The sequence below is a fragment of the Prunus persica genome, chromosome G5 (genome assembly GCF_000346465.2).
Source record: "Prunus persica cultivar Lovell chromosome G5, Prunus_persica_NCBIv2, whole genome shotgun sequence".
In the NCBI taxonomy this organism is placed as follows: Eukaryota; Viridiplantae; Streptophyta; class Magnoliopsida; order Rosales; family Rosaceae; genus Prunus; species Prunus persica.
The window spans coordinates 13,090,671-13,111,429 of record NC_034013.1 but is presented as its reverse complement, the minus strand read 5'-3'; the positions used below and the strand labels follow the sequence as shown (position 1 = coordinate 13,111,429).

Genomic DNA, 20,759 nt, shown 5'->3' with positions numbered 1-20,759 from the left:
GTTCTGTTCCTATAAAAACAAGACCATTTTAGTTTATTCCGAAACTGCCCTCTTACATATGGGATGTTTCCCGAGGAACTAAGCAAACTGGGGTTTGATGGTTTCAAACTCGACATTTCGAAATCGAACCGGATTAAAACAATCAGAATGAAACTCTCTTTAGGGTTCTTCTAATTGGTCCCACCACCCAATGAACTTTTAAACTTGTTATGTTATGTTATGTTAGCCCTAGAGTTCACCCTTGAGTTTACGATTTTTCTTTTTTAATAAAAATAATTATTTTATTAATGAAACTCATGCGTGTAGGTGAAGCTCCTCAGAGTGCTAAAACTGCTAATAAGAAGTGAAGTTTTCCAAACTTTCTTGCTTCTTTCTTGTTGTCTACTTGTCTGCGTGGTCTCCTAGTTTATGACACAAAATCAACATGTTGAAGGGCCCAAAATCTATGACGTGATTTTTGTTGGTTACATTGGAGTTCGAACGGGTTCGAACTGGGTTGCCATAAGGAGCGGAGACGACCACCGCTGTGGTGAGGCTCTATGACGTGATTTTGAGATGCAAACACACTCTTATTTTTGGGTTTATTTATTTATTTTCGGCAGTAGGTAGTAACAAGAAATCTTTGACGGTGAAATTGATGGGGGGCAAAGCTTAGTAAAATTGGCATAATGGAATGTGGAGATTAAGATTGGCGTTTGTGTAATAGATGGTAATTTTCACAATCACAATCACCATCATCATCATCTCTTCCTCGGACAACGTGACGAAAACCCATATCTCTGTAGAGATTCTCAACCTTCAATTACCCGAACAAGCCAAGCATGCAAGAGGGGCAAACACGTCATTCCACATGTCATAATAACGAGTGAAATTTACTGTTCCCCTTGCGCGATATAAGAAGTGGCAGGGAAGTACAGAGTCGGGCAGTGTTCTGAAAGGCTGCTTTTCTGTACTTCCCAAAGACAAACGAAACCCATATCCATCTTCTTCTTCTTAGGCTATTGTCACGATCAGGTGCATCTCCACCTACGTGTTCCCGTTTATACAGCGACACGTGGCCCTGACGAATACGATGTTGTTGGGACTCCCACCCACGTGTCGCGCGGAGGACGGCGGAGGATCTGGTGCGGTGGTGGTGGTCCACGAGCCTTGCCCAGGTAGACGGTTCTGATGATGAATGATGAACGATGAAGTGGTGATGTGATGGGGTAGAGAAATTGGAAATTAAACGCGAGGGGGTTCACAAGTTAGTGACTTTATCTTCTTTTCAGAATTAATAGTAAAATATTAGGTTAACAGATGGTACTTGGAGGGGGAGGACCAATGGGGAGGCGACACGCAGTGTACGGGGTTCTGGGCAGTGGATGGATGCTACCAAAGCTGAGCAAGACGACCTGACTGGGATGAGTCAGTGGCTCAGGGAGCTCAGGCTCAGGGGCAGTCAGGCCAGTCAGGCTCGCTGGAGGGAGCCCTGGCTTTCACATTGAGTCATTAACAGTAGTCTTCCTTTTACCTTCCTTTATTTTTTGGATTTATTTGTTTGGTTTTTGGTTGTTACGATTTTTTAATTGTTACATGTGATCTTTTAAGGATCCAATGCACTGTTCACTTGTTGATGTGATCTGTTCCACTTTTTTTTCTTTGTAGTTTGTACCAAAAACAAAAAATTCCACATGTGTGTGATGCGTGCTGTGAATTATATACTGTAGAAAGTGGAAGTTGATTTTGGTCCATCCAAAGTAGGTTACTTTGAAGAATTATTCTGAATTATTGATTTTCAAATGATAGTCAGTTTAAAGGAGTTTTAATTTGAATGAATATTGTTTACTTGCATTGGAATGAGTATTCCTCACTTTTCCGATTCATAACGTCTCATAATTCTAAGTAAGTGAATATAAAGAAGTCATGAATTGGAGAATTCAAGAATAAAAAAGAATGGATGAACTAGGCAAATTTGGGTTCCAATGGAACCACCCACATGGAATCATGATTGTCCCGTGGCATACCCAACTCTGCTGGGCTCAAATAGTTGACAACCATAGAATGATACGGGTCGGGCATGGATTGTTTTGTTTTCGTTTTGCTTGTAGCACCAAAAGGACTTATCATTCATATATAGTTGGGTGTTTGCTTGTTAGTTTCTCAGTTTTTTTTTTCTATTTTCTTCATGGTCTTAGAAACACATATGGTACAAGATGGTTAATGACTGCATAATAACTTCAATTCAGGTACAGCCTTCAAGTTGTACTGCACAAATATGAGCTTTTGTTCACTTCCTAGATGGGAACCAACGGCAGTTGGCCTCCGTATATCTCCGGAAGTTGGCTTTCGTCGATCTCTTCCAGCAGGGTTGATTTCAGCATTTTGTTCTCCACAAATACTATCTGCACACAGAGAAGGAAGATGGTGCATATAACTAACTATTATATAATAGGCAGGTCAAGTTATTAATTTATAATTTTACATCAATGTGAGTCGTTTTTACCTTCTTCTTAGTTTTGTTGTCAATGAAAGGGTAAACGATTTTCCAAACTGTCATAAATACCAGCGGCGCATGGACGATAAACAGCTTCCCTAGTCGTTCTGGATAGTAATCCTGCAAATATTTAGTAAACAGTTCAAGAAAAGCTTTCTGAAAATTATTTGGTAAACTGTTTGTTTATCTTGTTTGTAACAGAGAAATGAAAATGGTGTAGAGCAGAACAGACACCTGCAAAATCGATAGAGCTCCAAGGTACCCTCGGATGTCACTGTTTGAATATCCCCATCCTTCAAGGTCTCCTATGGCAATAAACTTCTCCTGTCCTGGTGGGATCCTGGTACATCATGTTCAAAATCGTCACATAAAACAGATCGTCTAAGGTCTACTGCTTCGTCACGTTATAATTCCGGGGGAAAATTAGCTGAAATTAAGTTCAGGGTGAAAACGGCAGATTACCTTGCACATGTCTTGTCGAGGCCATAAACTACATAACCTGTACAACATTAGAAAATATACTAGTAGTATTATTAGTAGTTTCAAGCTTTAAATCTCTTAAACGATCCAGTGATTTTGCAGCAAGACTTTTTATTTGCTCATTTAGAATTGACAAAATGTGTGGAAAAAAAACGTACGCTTGAATTCCTTAAGGCCGTCTTGAAAGTGTCTATTGCCACAGACAACCGCTATTGGACGTCCCTTCTTGTCTGATCCCTGTAAAAACATCTTGTTCTGTGCAATTTGGTTTGGCACCTCTGAAGCAGAAATGAAACCGTTGGGAACAAAAGTTCGTCTCCATTTCAAGTACTTGAGGAGCATGGCAGATGCCTGGCTTATGTCGAAATCGCGCGCATGCAGGAACCTTCTGATAGTCGGGTCATCCACTTCCTGCACACAAATATTGCAGCTCCACATTACCAAAACATCAGATTGGTGATTAAGAACTTGGTGCAGGCATAGCTTCTGCTCTATTTTTTTTTAAAAAAAGACTAGAAGGGTTGAAGTTCCCTTGTGTTGACTATAGATTTAGTAATATTTGTACCAATTATAAATGTAGCACCTTGGAGGAAGGATCTTTCCTTTCAATAAGTGCTCTTACAAGACGATTTCGGGTCAGCTTCTCCTTTGATTCAGTGCTGCTTTATCCATGATACTCTTCTCTCTCTCTCTCTCTCTCTCTGTCCCCCCCCACACATATGAAACAAGTCCTTGACAGAGATAGAGCTAGACTGCAAGTTACTACTGCTGAGGAATATAATATGTATGTGTTTTGAAATTTGAAGTAGGTGGAACTGTAAGCACCATATGCAATGCATGGCAGATCTCTCTCTCTCTCTCTCTCTCTCTCTCTGAATTTGGGTTGGCAGAGGCTCATGCAAAATGCCAGTGTTGTAAGAATTGTTCAAACACAGGGTTTGTTACAAATGCTTGTATCAGAAACAACTTTATTTGACCATTCTATCTATATATGTGTGTCATTCCATGGTAGGTTTAACATGATAATTTCATGACAATTATATATAGTTATATTTATTTATTTGTTTACTTTCTTTTAATACAATGAAATTGTAAGCTACTCTAAATTACGAAAAAGGGGGATCGAAGTCGATAATTTAATATGAAAATTTTACGACAATGAACATATAGTTATTAAATGGTGACTTTTGTTACTATAATTTTATTTTATTTTGTATTTCTCAAAGCGGGGACTCATATTATTGTAGAGTTTCAAATCTCCACCTCAAATTGTCACTTTTTATACAGAAAAATAAATATATTTTCAAAAAATAAAATGGGACTTATTTCTGACTCAGATATATCTTGTTTCCTTGCTGGGCCTATGTCATCTTGTGTACTATAACACAACAGTAAATAATGTTATATATATTTAAAGGTGACTGGAGATTTTGATGGCGAGCAGTGCAAGGTTTTCCCCATCAAGGTGTTTTTTTTCTTCTAAAAAACGAAAACAACATTACAGCCGGGGCTCCCCTCAGGAACCCTAAATTCCATACATCGCACAACACTTTATAATAAACAGTAGAAGTAAATGAGAGAAAACAAATAAATACTGTATAGGTCAGATTTTTTTTTATCTTTATTTATTTTTTCCCCGATATTAACCCAGCTCTACCAACTTAATAACATGCAAGTCTCAACTAAATCTATACGCAGTACCAAAAAATATATATCAATAACGTATCATATACTGTAGATTGATATCGATACCAAACACTCTTTTTCTGAGAAAAAAATGACTGATGTACCCCAAAGAACTAGAACAAAATGTGACACTGCAGCCAAAAACATTTAAATGATATGCACCTTCTCCAGCCAAAAACAAATAAAGAAACAAGCTATAATATTAACAAAATTAATTAGATATTAATGAAAAGATTAAGGTTAGGATTAGGAACACTAACCTTGGAGGAAGGATCCTGGGCTTCAACAAATGCTCTCATGAGACGAATTTTGGGCAGCTCCTCCAACTCACTGCTACTTTCTTGAATATCATTATTATCTGCATGTGAAGCTTCTCCAAGCAGTACATCTTCTTTTCTGTCCATGCTTCTTTCCTCCTTGTAATGATCGTTTACATTTGAACTCAACGCCAACATAGTGCTCTTCTCTCTCTCTCTCTCTCTCTCTCTCTCTCTCCCTCTCTCTCTCTCTCTCTCTCACAAATGCAGAAAATGAGAGATCTAAGATCTTTGACAATATATAACAAAGATGACTGGTGCTGATATATAACAAGATGACTGGTGCTGATAGAATCCGCAGAAAAACGTGCCAAAGATCACTTCAACAATGAACTTTTTGTGAAGAAAAAGGGAGAAGAATTAAAGGCAGAGGCCCCATCATCAATTAATTTTTTCCCTGTTATTAGTTGAGCCTACATTTAATGCCCTTCCAAAGTCTATAGCTACTTGCATTTTGTATGCATACATACATATCAAATCACCAGCAATATTAATTTTCTTTTGAAGAAACACTATTCAAATCCGCATAAATAAAATTCGAACTCAAGTACAGGAGGACCGACACCAAATTCAACATTTTATTTTTTATCAAGTTATTGAATTACCACCATAGACCATAGTTATTAATTGCTTGAACCTAACACCTTGTTTGAAGGCCAAGAAAAGCTTACCTAATTCTCCTTTTTGAAGGCCAAGAAAAGCTTACCCAAACCCTTTTATGAAATTTTCAGAAGATAACATATATGTTAAGTTTAGTAATTAGGGTTTACTAATAGAACACGTAGGGGTTAAAATTTAATCAACGATTTGAAGACCCAATAATTTCAATGTTTAACAACTAATTGCTGAGTTAATCAATCGGTTCAACAGATTAGGTGATAGATGGAGAGTCAGTGTCGATTTGTGCATGAGGCCATCATGACCTTTATGCACATGTCCAATTTATTATGTATCACTATTCCAACAGTTTGCATTTATTTAGAAGGACGTGGTCACAATAATTCGTCTGTATTTTTGCACTGGAATTAATCTCATAATAAATGGAAAATACGTGTCGTGTTTCTTTCATTAATAATTGAAATTACTAAATACCTTGTGAGATTGCATCCATACATTTGTGATTTGCCAGCTTATTAACTTAACAAATAGAGGAAACCAATGAGTGTTATAGATACAGCTGTCTCATTACTTCGTTACGAATAAGTTTTTCTGTTAATGACATTGACAAGCCGAAATGTTTTAGGCCATATTTGGTATATGACTCAAAAAAGTAAATTTTAAAATAATAAATTTTTTTTTGAAAAAAAAGAGTTTTCAAAAAGTGATTTTAAGATCTGAAAACTTGTTTGGTATTGAACTCCAAACTATTTTTAAGATTTTAAAAATTAAAATTAAAATAAGAAATTCAGAAACCCTAAATTCCCAAATTGAAATTAACGAGAGAGAGAGAGAGAGAGAGAGAGAGAGAGAGAGAGAGAGAATATAAAATCTTACTCTTTTTTTTTAAAAAAATGATGATATTTTTGAGTGTTTTTTGGATTTGAGTTTTTAAAAATGGGCATATCAAACGAGTTTTTATGACTTTAGACTTAAAAATATATTTTTGAGTTTATAAAATTGAATCTAACTAAAATACCAAACAGCCCTTGAATTTATTCAATTGACTTTCATGAAAAAAATTTCAATAAAGAAAAAGGATATTCGGACAATAATCATAAGTATTATTGATTTCAATTTGTACTCAGATTTTTAAGTATAATAATACTGAGTCTACATGCCAAGTTGCCAACTTATTAGCAAATCTAGCAGTATTTATTTTGAACAAAAATATCTAGCAGTGTTTAGCTAATAACTTCCAAGTCAACAAATTTTTTTTTCTTTTTGGAAAATAACAATATTAAAAAAAAATTTAAAACGAAAATAAGATGGGCTCTAATTTTTTTCCCCGGGAAAAATAAGGTGGACTTATTTTATTCAATTTATGGTAAAAATTTTAAACCTGTTATAAACTAAAGAGAAATTGGAGAGGGAATTGAGATAGATCAAGCATAGAGATCTGATGTTTCTCATTGAATATTTTCTGTGTATTTACAATGAAAGGGTGTGAACCCTTTTGTAGGCAAATAATTGGACTAAACTTCCACTTGGAGGAAGCTTCGAGGAAGCTTCAAGTGGGCTCCACCTAATATATTTACAACACTCCCCCTTGGAGACCACAAAAGATATGGAATATGCCTCTTTAAAAACCTTGCCAGTAAAAACCCAGTGGGACAAAAACTGGTCAAAGGAAAAAGAGTACATAATCATGTGTAATATAAAATTTTGTGCGCGTGCGACACTGTCTCGTTAAAACCTTGCCAGGAAAAACCCAGTGGGATAAAAACCTGGACGAAGGAAAAAGAGTACAGTGTTTGAAGATCTTTATTGATAGCACGCTCCCCCTGATGCTTGGCAAAATATCTTTAAGTCATACTGTTGATCACCTTTCTGAATATCGTAGTTGACACTGCTGCTGTGAGTCAATCTTGAGCGACACTGCCTCGTTAAAACCTTACCAGGAAAAACCCAGTGGGATAAAAACCTGGATGAAGGAAAAAGAGTACAGTGTATGGAGGTCTTTATGAAAACCACGCTCCCCCTGAAAAATATCTCATGACTAGCTTTTCCAGTATGCGACCATAGAAATTTGCATAGTATACCCTAAACCTTTGAGCGACACTGCCTCGTTAAAACCTTACCAGGAAAAACCCAATGGGATAAAAACCTGGATGAAGGAAAAAGAGTACAGTGTGGAGCTGAGCTCTATCTGGTCTAGTATACTTCTGGAAAAACATTTAAGGACCAACGGATAAGACTCTCTGAGTATAAGCAAGAATCTCGTTGGCATAATGCTCGATCCTTAAGTCGAGACAAATATTTTGTGACTTCTGCAGAAGCTGTAATGTGTTGCAAACACATTATAATCAATGTACTCACTGAGGTAATTTATGCATATTAATATTGAGTACAAATTTTGTGCTTCAAGCACACGTCCTTTAGGGACTTGCTTTATGCAATGTCAATCCTCTCAACGGATTTTGTTTAAAAGGGATTAAACTTTATGACACATTATATAGCTTTAACCCAGCTATTTATACATCTTTAGGAAATCGCTTCTGGCGATACGCTCTGTGCATTTAATAACCCTTAAAGATAATATGTTGGTCTCCGTAATTGTGTAATAAGGGGGGCACAATTTAATCTGTAAATATGAAGAAAACCCAACATTCCTTGTTTCTGCCAGAGACAGTGTGTCATACAAAGTAGGTATATTCCCTTTTATTCCGAACACCCAAGTATAAATTTCAGTATTAACATCTTTTGGGGTTCGTACTGTGGGTTTGTTCTTTCACGTTCATTCTCATCTATAATGGAATTACCTCTTTCCATTTTGGCCAATGATATTGTCGACATTTAATAATTGAACGTGGTTCCAATCAACACAGCCCATTGATGATTTGAGTAGCTACTCCAAAACCAAAAATTGTCATTCATCAATTTATGATCTCACAATTCTCATGTGCATGCGCATGCATCAATTATAAGCATTTCTTTGCTTTTGGGTACCCAAGCCACTTCATGGGGCTTTTATTATGTGAGAATGTGGATTATAACCTCCATTGGAGCGTTATTTAGTAGTAGGGCGTGGATAATCTCCATTTAGGGAGTTGGAACATTTAGAACCCATATATCTGTCATGCTGCAGGCATGCCACAGATTAATACATACATGTCAATTAATTTCTGGGACTTTAACCCATATAATGGGACTTTAACCCATATAATTTGCTACGCATTCGGCGTGCACAATATCAATATTGACATGTCAAAGGATTGTCCTTTCGGGACTTCAATCCACATCATTTGCTACGCAACAGGCGTGCATCATATTGATCACTGCTATACCCATATTCTGTTCTTATGGGATTTTAATCTGTGCAGTGTATTATCAATGTATCCAACTTGCAATCTGTAAAATTTGCGTTAATAATTCATGGATACATACAAGCCATTCTTTTGGAACGGACTTATCTTCCCATTTGGTTACCTTTCAAGATAAAATATCAAATAGGTATATAAGCATAAAATAACACAAGTATTGCTTACATCCTTAGGTGGGAGAAACTTTTCTCAAGTATCATTCAAGCTCGTATCGGCCCAGTAAATATAAAGTATCGCTTGATGAATCTTGTTATATCCTGCAAGAGCAAAAATCACAATTCCTTTCTCTGTTAAAAACAAATAACTCTCAGAGTTAGGATCACTAAGTATAGAGACAACTGGATGTCTTCTGCAAAGAAAATTTCGTTAGTAACACATTTATACACAAATACAATGAATAGGTAGAACCGGTGAATTTCAAATTAACCATAGGAAAATTGCGAGATTCTCGGGATACTTTTGAAAAAGTAGCTCCATGAAATCCGTAAAGCAAGATCGGCTTTGAAAATAATACTTGAAAACGCCGAAAGTGCCGACAGGCATTATTAGAGGCCACGTGAAGTTTTGGACTCTAGGAAAGAAAAAGATAATATGGGGATTCGAGAAGATATTGGGGTCCTGAAAAACAGTAGCCATATTTCCTCCTATAGATATGGCCTTTGTAAAACTTGATTGGAGCAACTGCGTTTCAACTCAAATTTCTTCATTTTCTGAAACTTTAGTTTTCCTAAGACTTTCTTCGAAACCTTCTCAAAAATGGCTTCCTCTTCTTCCTGCCCAAATTATTTCAATTTAAATGATGCTCCAACAGCAAACAGTGACGCCAAAGTTTGGCGTCCATCCTTTGTATCCAAAAATCGTCATCTCACAGTTAATGATTCTGTGATGATGAATGATGCTACTGCTGTCATAGTAGCTAGGAATTTCATTACTCCAATGGATGAAATGCTGTTAACAGGGAGGTCTGAGGAAGAGGCTATTGATGACTCAATGGCTTTTAGCATTCAGAATGCTGCTTCTGTTTCTAACATGGCTGATCGTTTGCGTGTTAGAGCAAACGAGGTTGAGAAGCTGACAACTGAAAATTCGTCTCTCCAAAGAATGCTTCATGAGTCTCAACAGGAGGTTGAGAAACTTAAAGGAGAGAATAATTCCTTGTTGAAACTGGTGAGTTCGTACTCAGTTGATACACTGAGAAGGCTAGACATGCTGCAGGTCTCCAATGAAAGGATTTTGGGAGACCACGAGAAGCTCATGGCTAAGCTTAAGAGGCGCCGTCCTCTTCCTTCAGAGGCTTCTAGAACATAATGTATTTTTATAGATTTTACAGGGCCTGCACCTTCATTGCAGGAAAAAATCTATCTATTGTATGTTCCTGTAATAATAATTGTGCACATTCTTAAACTTGCACCTGTGGTTTTTACGTCTTTTCAAAATGACGGTTTGGAACCTTGTGCTTTATAGGTTCAAATAACCACATCGCCTCTCCCAAATTTCATATTTCAACGTATGGAACTTTTGGCCTGGGCTAAACACAAACTCAGAATTTATTTGCCCTTTTCAAATGGACATGAAATATGAATTGATAATATCACAATATAGTAGTTAAAACTACTATATACCCACAATCTCAAGTTCGGGATTTCTCATATATTTGAATCCATGTGCTTCCGGCACAGATATAACAAAATATGTGGGAAGCCTCAATTCATCATTTGAGGTTTATACTGATATTATCCATTTCACGGTGTATTCTTAACAACCGGAATTCACAAAATATATTTCTTCCTTGAGGTGTCGATTATAACATAATCGAACTTTATTAAATTCATCATTTTCTTATGCCAAAGAAATATGTGGCGTACCACCATTTGCAATAATACCTCAAGGGTTGTCCATTTAACTGTTGGAACTTTAGGTTCTCAACACTGTTAGATTTTGAACTTCAGGCCAAAATCACATATTCTCATGGTATGGACATTTTTACAATTTTCTGTACATATTTCTGGACTTCAAGCCCTTACATAATTGTCCATATTTTGAGGAACTTCTGGCATCTCATTTAAGTGCTTATCCATGAGTTTAAGGAACTGCAGGTTCCCTTTTGAATATAGTGACGGTTTCCCCAAAATGGTTAATATTTATGTATACGTCACTATTCATGTGAATATTACTATTCATCAAGTCATGAATACGTATCTATTCATCTGCCAGTACAGTTATCATCCATGTGTACGGCACCATGAACCAATACGGTACTGTTACATCATTAAGGAACTCTAGGTCCTTATTTACATGTCAGGGATCAAGGACCTTTAAGTCCAATCACATGTTTACAAATACAGTACCGGAGAGACTGCCAGCTCTCATATTAATATCATCATCAAGGATCTTCAAGTCCTGATGTAAATGTATTGATGAGGATCAAGGAACTTCTGGTCCTGATCTGCTTACTGTAAAAACTCATCATACAGCACATTTAATCCATAAAATAAATTGCTGGTAAATAAATTATTGGTATGGACGATAAACCCGCACCATACTTTAAATAAATAGGGTTGTATGGGTAATAAACCTGAGAGCTTCTCGTGCTGTACATTACCACTCCAAGGTAAATAAAATCCGTCATCAAAACGAACATATATATATTATGAATTAAAAATGGAAATGAATAATATATGAAACTCATCCTATACTAACCGCATATATTGATTTCAATTCACTTTATATTAAGCAAGAGATTTTCGTACAATGCTATTTTCGCCAATAGCACAATGACAAGAGAAATAACTTTTCATTGCATTATTGCTGAAGTTTTTCTGCTAGAAGAGACTAGACATATATAATTAAAGTAATCTCTCTGTCTGTCTCGTGCTTATGTGATAATAATTAATATTAGATACTTCAAATATGTCTTAGTGACATTACCAATCAATTCATAAATAAAATATTAAGGCAAATGGTGAGTGGCTGTGGCTAGTGACATTACCAATCAATTCATTAACATTAGATACTTCAAATATACCTGATTCACTGCTAGTGCCTTACAGCTGTCCGGGTCGTTCTCAGCCGCTTCAATCTGGACGATGGGGAGGATACGTTCTTATATTAATATATAATAAGAAAAGTAGGGAAAGTGATTAGTGGAATATCACGCATGCTCCAGGCTTTTAAATCAGTTGCCTTTATCCTGTCCCCAAGCCAATTACTTTCTTATTCTAATAATATTTTAAACCAAAGTAGCTTTCCAGGTTTGAAAACATGCCCCTCCTTTTCCACTGCTACCACTATTCCTGCACCAATTAGCTTATTAAATACTGTAGAGAAATAATAAAGTAATAGAAAGCAAGGTGGGTTTGCTGTGTTTTTCAACAACGAAAAGCCTGGGATGACCAGTTATGAACCAGAAGCTCAAAACATCTTCACAGCCTCAAATCATCATGAAAACGTAGATCTCGATAAGACCTACGCCAATCCGAGACAAAGTAAGAGAAAACAATCCTTCCAGAACAGATCTGCAGGAGAAGAACCATGGAGGCGCATAGAGATGTGAAGGCCTCGATGGCTTGGTGGATGAGCTCCCGGTTGGGGGAAGAGTCCCATTTGCAGATGGAGGCTACCGACCTGTTGCCCAAGTCCCATTAGCTCAGCCTCCCTTGTGGGTCTGTGAGTGAGGTCTTGACCCCCTCAAGGCAAGTGAGGTCGTCTTCAATGGAGTAGCAGAGGAGGGAGTTGCAGAGCACCAGTGAGACAACGCCCACAAAGATCTTCACATCTTCATCGCAGCCAGAGCCAGATGCTCCCCCCCAAGCACCTCCAATCCAGTTCACGGTCCGCAAAAATCATGACCATGGTGTGGAAGGCCTCCAGAGCCCAAGCCAAGCTGGTCAGCACAAAGTGCCTCATTTGCCACGGGCCAAACTGCCCGCAGTATTTTTGGAGCATGTCGTCGATGCACAGCTTCTCTGATTCGTGCTCTTTGGTGACGTCTGTGGTCCATGTGAGGCTAGAGCTCATGGCACCATCAGTTGTGTTCTTCAGGTCGCCTTTTTGGGCGTAGGGGGAGTCGGAGACTTGGTGGCTTATTGCTCTGCTTCAATTTTCTATTATCTCCCTCTGTTTCTCTAACACAGAGACATACAAGGAAAGCTGAAGAAATGGCAAGAGAGAGAGGAAGGTAGGGGAAAGAATCCGGGTTTCATCAGAGATTTCAGTTGGTATGTTTGAGCGAAATTCGTGCTGATAACGTGTTATAAACTAAAGAGAAATTGGAGAGGGAATTGAGATAGATCAAGCATAGAGATCTGATGTTTCTCATTGAATATTTTCTGTGTATTTACAATGAAAGGGTGTGAACCCTTTTGTAGGCAAATAATTGGACTAAACTTCCACTTGGAGGAAGCTTCGAGGAAGCTTCAAGTGGGCTCCACCTAATATATTTACAACAAAACCACTCAAATTTTTTTATTATTAACCAAAGTAGAAATATTTGGTATTCCTAATCAGAAAAGAGCAGGTTGAGGGTTGGTCTTCGGTGTCGGGGACTGAGATGGATTTGCCACCAGACCAGCATGGAGGCTGAATAAAATACAAAAACAACAGCCCAGAGATCCGCGTACGTCTTGGTTTCCTTGTTTCTTCAGACCAAATTTACTTTTTCATTTCCAGCTCTGCTGCTGCTGAAGCCAGAGACTAGACTAAGAAAAAAGCCCAACAAATTTGAAGGAATCTTTCCACCGATTCTGCTTTTGACGTCCCAACTATAATCTTCTTCAGATTTCTGAAGAACCCATCTGTTTCCTCTGGCTCATATATCCTCCACCACCCTTCTGTTTTTGTTGGGTTACTGATTTTTTAGCTGAGGAAGCAAAAGGATTGGGCAGAAAGATGAGAATTTGGAAGTTGGGTTTTGCTGTGCTTCTTTGTGCTGCCTTTCTGTTGGGGATTGGCTCAGGGGAGCAGGCCCGCACTGAGAGAATTTCAGGTACGGAGAAAGACTTCATCTTTGTCGATTTACATGATTTAATTCTTTTGGGGTTTGCCATTTTGTTATTTCAAGTTTCATTTTGCTGTCCTTTACTGCCATATCAGTTCTGATCACTTGAAAGTTTGGGTTTTGATTGATGGGGTGCTTTGGAATGTTTGTAGGTTTTGATATTTTAGGGATCTGTTATCTAAAATTAGTGTTTAACTGTTTCTATGCCTTGGCGGGTGCTGATTTAGCTCTTATTGTTCTTACTTTGATTTGACAATAAACAGGTTAGTCTGGGAATTAATCCCGGTCTCAAAATTTTAGTGTGATGCTTGCTGTTTTTCAAGTTAGCTATGAAGGCTTTGATTTTGATCCTCTAATAGTTGAAGTTATATGTTGTAATGCTGGTTTATTTAACTGGAGTTGTAGCTCCCAGAAGGGTAACAAAGACATAATGCCATTGTGTCCGTGCTTATGAACTCCAAGAATTATGTTTTTTTTTTGTTTTTTTTTTATCCTTTTGCATTTGTTGGAGTTTTCCTTGAGAAGTCTGTAGACTGTGTATAGATTCAGAATATACTGAGAAGTTTAAGCGTATTAACTTAAGTTTGGTTTGTTTGCACACAATGTAGGTAGTGCTGGTGATGTCTTGGACGATGACCCAGTGGGGAGGTTGAAAGTTTTTGTGTATGAGCTTCCAAGCAAATACAACAAGAAGATTCTGCAGAAGGACCCTAGATGCCTGAACCACATGTTTGCAGCTGAGATCTATATGCATCGGTTTCTCCTATCCAGCCCCGTCCGAACCCTTAATCCTGAGGAAGCTGATTGGTTTTATACTCCTGTATACACTACTTGTGACCTGACGCCCAATGGCCTTCCTTTGCCTTTTAAGTCACCACGGATGATGAGAAGTGCGATACAACTGATATCTTCAAATTGGCCTTATTGGAACCGGACAGAAGGGGCAGATCACTTTTTTGTAGTGCCTCATGATTTTGGAGCATGCTTTCATTATCAGGTTAAAAGCTTGGTTTGCTTCTTCTTGTGCCCCGTCATATCTGACAGACTGAATGCATATTTGAATCAATTGGCCTACTCTTGTTAGCTTGTTCCTCATAAGCCTGTAGATCTTCATTCCTTCATGATGTACTGAGCTGTCATTATGTGATGTTAATTTATTTTATCTGGCATGCCAATTATCTCTTTTCCCCTTTGCATAATGGTTGCCTATGTTATTGCAGGAAGAAAAGGCGATTGAAAGAGGAATTCTTCCCTTGCTCCAGCGTGCAACTTTGGTTCAGACTTTTGGGCAACAGAATCATGTTTGCTTGAAAGAGGGCTCAATTACGGTTCCTCCTTATGCTCCTCCACAGAAAATGCAAACCCACCTAATTCCTGAGAAAACTCCTAGATCCATCTTTGTTTACTTCCGTGGATTGTTTTATGATGTGGGAAATGACCCAGAAGGTGGTTATTATGCAAGGTAATGCTTACAAAGCTTATAGCATTCGAGGGTGCCCAAAGCATCCTTCCATTGTTGTTGCCGGTGAAAAAGGATTACGTTAAACATATTTGAAAAGAGAAGTCATGCCATTTTATGAAGTTAAAACATGACAGCATTTATTAAACAAGATATAAACCTCTGATAGGTGTTTAAAAATAGTCAAAAGAGGGCAGAAATATATAATGCAACTTTCTCGTATTGCTATCTTTGGAAGACAGAGTTTAGGGTTCCTTGGTTTGCTAGATAACACTATGATGGATTTAACTGAAGATAGGAGATGTCTGAGTCCAACTTTGTTCTATAACTTTGCAGAGGTGCACGAGCAGCAGTGTGGGAGAACTTCAAAGACAATCCTCTTTTTGACATTTCCACTGAGCACCCCACCACATACTATGAGGACATGCAACGAGCAGTCTTTTGTTTGTGTCCGCTCGGCTGGGCTCCTTGGAGTCCAAGATTGGTTGAAGCAGTGATTTTCGGCTGCATTCCTGTTATCATAGCAGATGACATTGTTCTACCCTTTGCTGATGCGATCCCTTGGGAAGAAATTGGCGTGTTTGTAGCTGAGGAAGATGTCCCCAACTTGGACACCATACTCACTTCAATCCCACCAGAACTGATATTAAGAAAGCAGCGATTGCTTGCCAATCCTTCAATGAAGCAAGCAATGTTGTTCCCACAACCTGCCGAAGCAGGAGATGCTTTTCATCAAGTTCTGAATGGGCTTGCGCGTAAATTGCCGCATGGCCCCGGTGTTTACTTTAAGCCAGGTGAAAAGATCCTAAACTGGACTGCAGGGCCAGTGGGTGACCTGAAACCTTGGTAGCAGCTATGACTTTTGCCGCCTCTGCAGCCTCCGAATTTTACAGTAGTAGCTTTGTTCGTTGTAGTTGAGATACTAATCGTCATCACCGTGTAAAAATTTGTGAAAATTTATCAGATTACAAATTCTTCTTTTGTACTTTGACTTGGGATTGATACAATGTCATTGAAAGCCATGATGGTGATTGTTCCATCGTTTAATATCTGAAGTGACTTATGAACCCAGAACTCTTGTTTCAATTCAATTAACTACTCAACCTGCAGCTAGCAATTAGAAAAGGACGGTCCCACAAAGAGCAAGGTTGGGACTCTCTTATGGGGTTTGGTTCGTTTTAGGGGCAAAATGGTAATTTCAGTCATGTTGGCGGAGCATGAAAATTAGAAAGGGATGTTCACATAAAAATAAAAATATATAATAAAAAACCAAAAAAAGGAAGACTCGGGAGGTTGCTGGTGTTTGTTGGTTTGTGGGGATTATGGATGCCACGCGACACCCAATGGGAGACTCGCATACTTCCAATTCATCTTTTTCTCCCCACCACTCTCTTATCTCTTCATATCTTCCTCTCATTCCTACTACACTGCTACACTCCCACAGTACTATCCTAAGTAGAAGATGGCCCTGCAATTGCAGGCACCCTCAACAAGAAGCCATCTAGCACCGCCATCTCCATTAGCAGCTCCGAAGGGCAATGTCGGCCTACGGCGGCCGTGGGATCGTTTTGCTCTAAAGTCCTCCTTCTTCTCCTCATCACATAGCCTATTGCTGCTTTCTCCTAAGCAACAGCAAAAGTCTCTTGCTTCTTCTGCCGCACCCAAGTTCTCCATGCGTGTTGCCTCCAAGCAAGCCTATATTTGTCGCGATTGCGGGTACCATATATAACTCCTTCCTTGCTTTGTTTTTGTTGTTTTGGTTATATAAAACGTTATTTGAATTGGGTTCTTGTTGTATTGATGCAGGTATATATACAATGACAGAACTCCTTTTGAGAAGTTGCCTGACAAGTATTTCTGCCCTGGTAATTTACTTCGTCTTACATATGGCATCCATTTCACCATCAAATTTACAGCCTTTAAGCCCCTTTATGTACAAATTTGTTTGGTTTGAGGAGTTTATCAAGTAAGACACCAACAAACAACCCATGTAACTTTATCATGATGGAAATCTGTGGCTTGCAGTCTGTGGTGCTCCCAAACGGAGGTTTAGGGTATACCAGCCTCCGGTGACCAAAGATGCAAACAGCAAAGATGTCCGAAAGCAACGAAAGGCGGAGTTGCAGAGAGAAGAAGCAATTGGGTAAGCCTTGATATTCCTTTCAGTATGAACTCAAATATATTTCTTCCTTGTGACGAATTGGACACTTACATGCTCTGCTTAACCTGGAACAGGAAGGCACTGCCTATTGCTATTGTAGTGGGAGTTGTGGCACTTGTTGGATTATACTTCTACATTAACATCGGCTTTCAGGGCTAGATAGTTTCATAGTAGCTGCTAGGCTTTCAGGGATAGATAGTTTCATAGTAGCTGCTACTGTAACATCAAATGGATTGGGCACAATCATTTGTATAATTTCATTTGATACATAGAACCATATCTTTCTCTTCAATTTGCTTTGATCACACCTACAATTCAATGCATAATAAGGATAAAGATATACCATTGCAGTAAGAATTCACTTCAAATAAAAACAATCTCACTTCCAATGGTTAGGGATGCATTCCTGAGCATGTTGGCAACTTTCCATGTACTACACCAACCTTTCATACACTCGGCAGAGTGGAAGATACTAAATTTTGCTTGTAACATAAAGTAGCATATTAAAGAAGACAAGACCAGTGAGAAAAATAGGATAACTGACAGGAAAGACAAATAAATAGACTTGAGATACCAAAAAAATTTGAACATTTACATAGGATGGTAATATGTAACATGATTATTCTTGCAATACAAATGAACCCTCTATTCTTTTCTCCAAAGACTGCTGAATAGGAAAATTTAAAGAAGAAAACATGTCATTGGTACTAGAGGCAGGTGCAGGCTTGAACTCGTATGGACCTTCCTTTGGTCCCCAAACCTGTAACAATACAAAGAAGTTTGATTTATTCCTGGGAAAACTACAACATTAAAACATCCAATAAGGTGATTAGAGTGATTGAGTAAGAGTAGAAAAACTGACTTGATTTCCATCGCCATCATATCCCCTATCCCAGGCATGTATCTCATTATTTTTAAGAATTGAAAGTTCCGAAGTACAGTACGCTGCTCCATTCTGTTATAAAGGGGAAAAATGATATCACTTAATAGTAGTAATTTGATTCATTGCAGTTTCAAGTAACCCAACTCTTATCCATTGGTGCAAAATAAGGTCTTCATGTGATCAGCTCACATTTGAGGGGAAATAAAAAAGATAGAGTAACAAACAATTACCCATAGATTAGGGAAACTGCCAGGCGCAGTTGAACCTTCATATAAGCAGCGTTTCCCACGCTCACAACGTCTCAGATGTATTGTTGTCAAATGCTCTGCAATATCCTGCAGACAGATTAAATTTGAATAAATACTTGAAATTATGTCTGTAAATGTAAATGCTTAAAAATCAGAGAATCTGATGCCCGGGAAAAAGAACAACTCCAAAGCATAAATATGATTTTAAGTTCTTACTCACAAGAGTGGGCCTCAGACCTCATAGGCAAGGTTAGCACAGAAAAAAAATAAGATCAAGGGTCCCATGGTACTAATTACATTTCCCAAATTATAGCATTTAAAAACAATTCAGCCTTGTGAAATTCTGAAGTTTTCAACAAGTCCATCTTAGATTAAATTTTGAAGTAACATCCTTTCTCTGAAAGGTTTGATGCAATAACTTCTATCCGGTTGATGCTAGCCAGTTGAAAATCAGCTATAAACTCATCTTAATATTTTCTACACCTGAACTTTAAACTGCATTTGTAAGCCACAATAATACATAATATGTCTGATACCAGAGAACCTAAAAGTATGCATTGACAAACTAAGATCGTGAGTTTAATGTGATTATGAGACTAAAAACTAACCCCGATAACTTCTTCAGGCAAGGGGCGCTGGTCCTTTGAGCGATCACAGAAATTCTTGTACTCCTCCGCATCTCTAATTGCATATGAGCTTAGCTGCTCATTAATGAGAAGTTCAAAATATTAGAAAGTTACTGAATCCCAAGATACATCTCACATTCTAGTCCCATGCTAGTGTGTATGAAGTAAAAGAGCTCTAGTAATGATTTACTTAATGAATAAATCTAAGATAGACATCGTAAATGTACGCTCTCCAAAAAGGGTTGGGAGGGGTGGAATTTTAGTCTTTTAATGAAAGAAGAGAAGTTCAAATTACACATAATACATTACAAGATCATTAACAACATGCTCTTCAAATTAAACTGCAAACGAGATTAAAAAGCTCACCTCAACATCACATTTCAACTCTTTGGAGCAAGGCTTCACCATATAAAATCTCTGCAAACAGGTAGCACTAAGAATCACTAAAGAGAAAAAAAAAATACCAGGCAAGTTAGGTAAGAATTGAAGGCAACAACATACCTGGCGAAAGGGCTTCTGAGGAGTCCTCCAGAAAGCCTAACAAAACACACATATTTAAGCTTAGATTTGCCACAAATAATAAAGTCTACAGCAAAGAAAAAAGTTACTGGCTTTGGTGTAGAACTATGCTTACTTGTTCAAAATACAAGACCTTAGAACCATCCACCATTTCAGCTGCTGGGCAAGTAACCATCCTGCAACAGATGCCAAAATATTATTCAATAATGAACTACAAACAACTCAAACCAAAACCCAATTGAACTGAATTGAATTGAACAAGAAATGAAGGACCAAATTGGCACAATTGGGTAGTTTAAAAACTGGATTTTTGGACCAACCTGATGTTGAAGTAATGGTCAGGATCTCTAGCTGCTTGGTCTTTGGAGAACTTCTCGCCGGAAATAGAACGAGAAACAAGGCGGGCATGGTCCCAGCGGGTGGTGGACTTTGTAAGCCGCTTCAGCACAAGAGCTCCACCTATCAGTACCAGCGTCTTCACCACTAACCCACGAGCCACGCTCCATCCGCCTGAGGAATCTGAGCTCCCGCCACCCGGCTCAGACCCGATAACCATTCCCTTGATTTTATTGCAATCTCACTGCCTCTCTGTGTTTACTACGACTACAACTCGTACCATTTCAATTGCACTGCCTATAGAGACTCGGCCACGGCCCACAGCTCCAGAATTTTGCGTATAAAACCTACTTCTTTTTTCTCACTGTATCGAAAATTGAAATGATCAATTATGGAGACGGGAAATTGATCAAATGGGTTGCGTTGGATTTGTTTGGTTCATCGAGACCATTTATCTGGATTTCAGAGAAGTGTCGAGCTATTCTCGGCCGTCGGCTTGTATCATATTGGCGCTGTAGTATATCACTCAACAAACGAAAATAAAAAAGAAAAAGAAAGAAAGAAGATAAGTTGGGTTGGGTTGGGTTGTGTT

The 20,759-nt window shown here is 38.2% G+C and overlaps 4 protein-coding genes across 4 annotated transcripts; 2 read left to right on the top strand and 2 right to left on the bottom strand.

Annotated features, from left to right (window-relative positions):
- Window positions 2,008–5,382, bottom strand: LOC18776064 (random slug protein 5). Its single transcript, XM_007210644.2, has 6 exons — window positions 4,903–5,382; window positions 3,115–3,367; window positions 2,939–2,975; window positions 2,711–2,816; window positions 2,486–2,596; window positions 2,008–2,384 (listed from the first exon to the last, which is right to left on the bottom strand). The coding sequence occupies exons 1-6, from the start codon at window positions 5,095–5,097 to the stop codon at window positions 2,277–2,279; spliced, it is 810 nt and encodes a 269-aa protein (XP_007210706.2). The 5' UTR covers window positions 5,098–5,382; the 3' UTR covers window positions 2,008–2,276.
- Window positions 13,421–16,461, top strand: LOC18777436 (probable beta-1,4-xylosyltransferase IRX10L). The gene is made up of 4 exons (XM_007209129.2): window positions 13,421–13,923; window positions 14,544–14,932; window positions 15,156–15,397; window positions 15,731–16,461. Exons 1-4 carry the CDS (start codon window positions 13,827–13,829, stop codon window positions 16,242–16,244), a joined length of 1,242 nt encoding a protein of 413 aa, XP_007209191.1. The 5' UTR covers window positions 13,421–13,826; the 3' UTR covers window positions 16,245–16,461.
- Window positions 16,774–17,847, top strand: LOC18776321. The gene is made up of 4 exons (XM_007210565.2): window positions 16,774–17,110; window positions 17,201–17,259; window positions 17,420–17,537; window positions 17,630–17,847. The coding sequence occupies exons 1-4, from the start codon at window positions 16,857–16,859 to the stop codon at window positions 17,712–17,714; spliced, it is 516 nt and encodes a 171-aa protein (XP_007210627.2). The 5' UTR covers window positions 16,774–16,856; the 3' UTR covers window positions 17,715–17,847.
- On the bottom strand, window positions 18,092–20,720 carry LOC18776386 (chromophore lyase CRL, chloroplastic). Its single transcript, XM_007209405.2, has 8 exons — window positions 20,152–20,720; window positions 19,947–20,007; window positions 19,814–19,849; window positions 19,679–19,729; window positions 19,295–19,387; window positions 18,669–18,773; window positions 18,418–18,510; window positions 18,092–18,315 (listed from the first exon to the last, which is right to left on the bottom strand). Exons 1-8 carry the CDS (start codon window positions 20,385–20,387, stop codon window positions 18,175–18,177), a joined length of 816 nt encoding a protein of 271 aa, XP_007209467.1. The 5' UTR covers window positions 20,388–20,720; the 3' UTR covers window positions 18,092–18,174.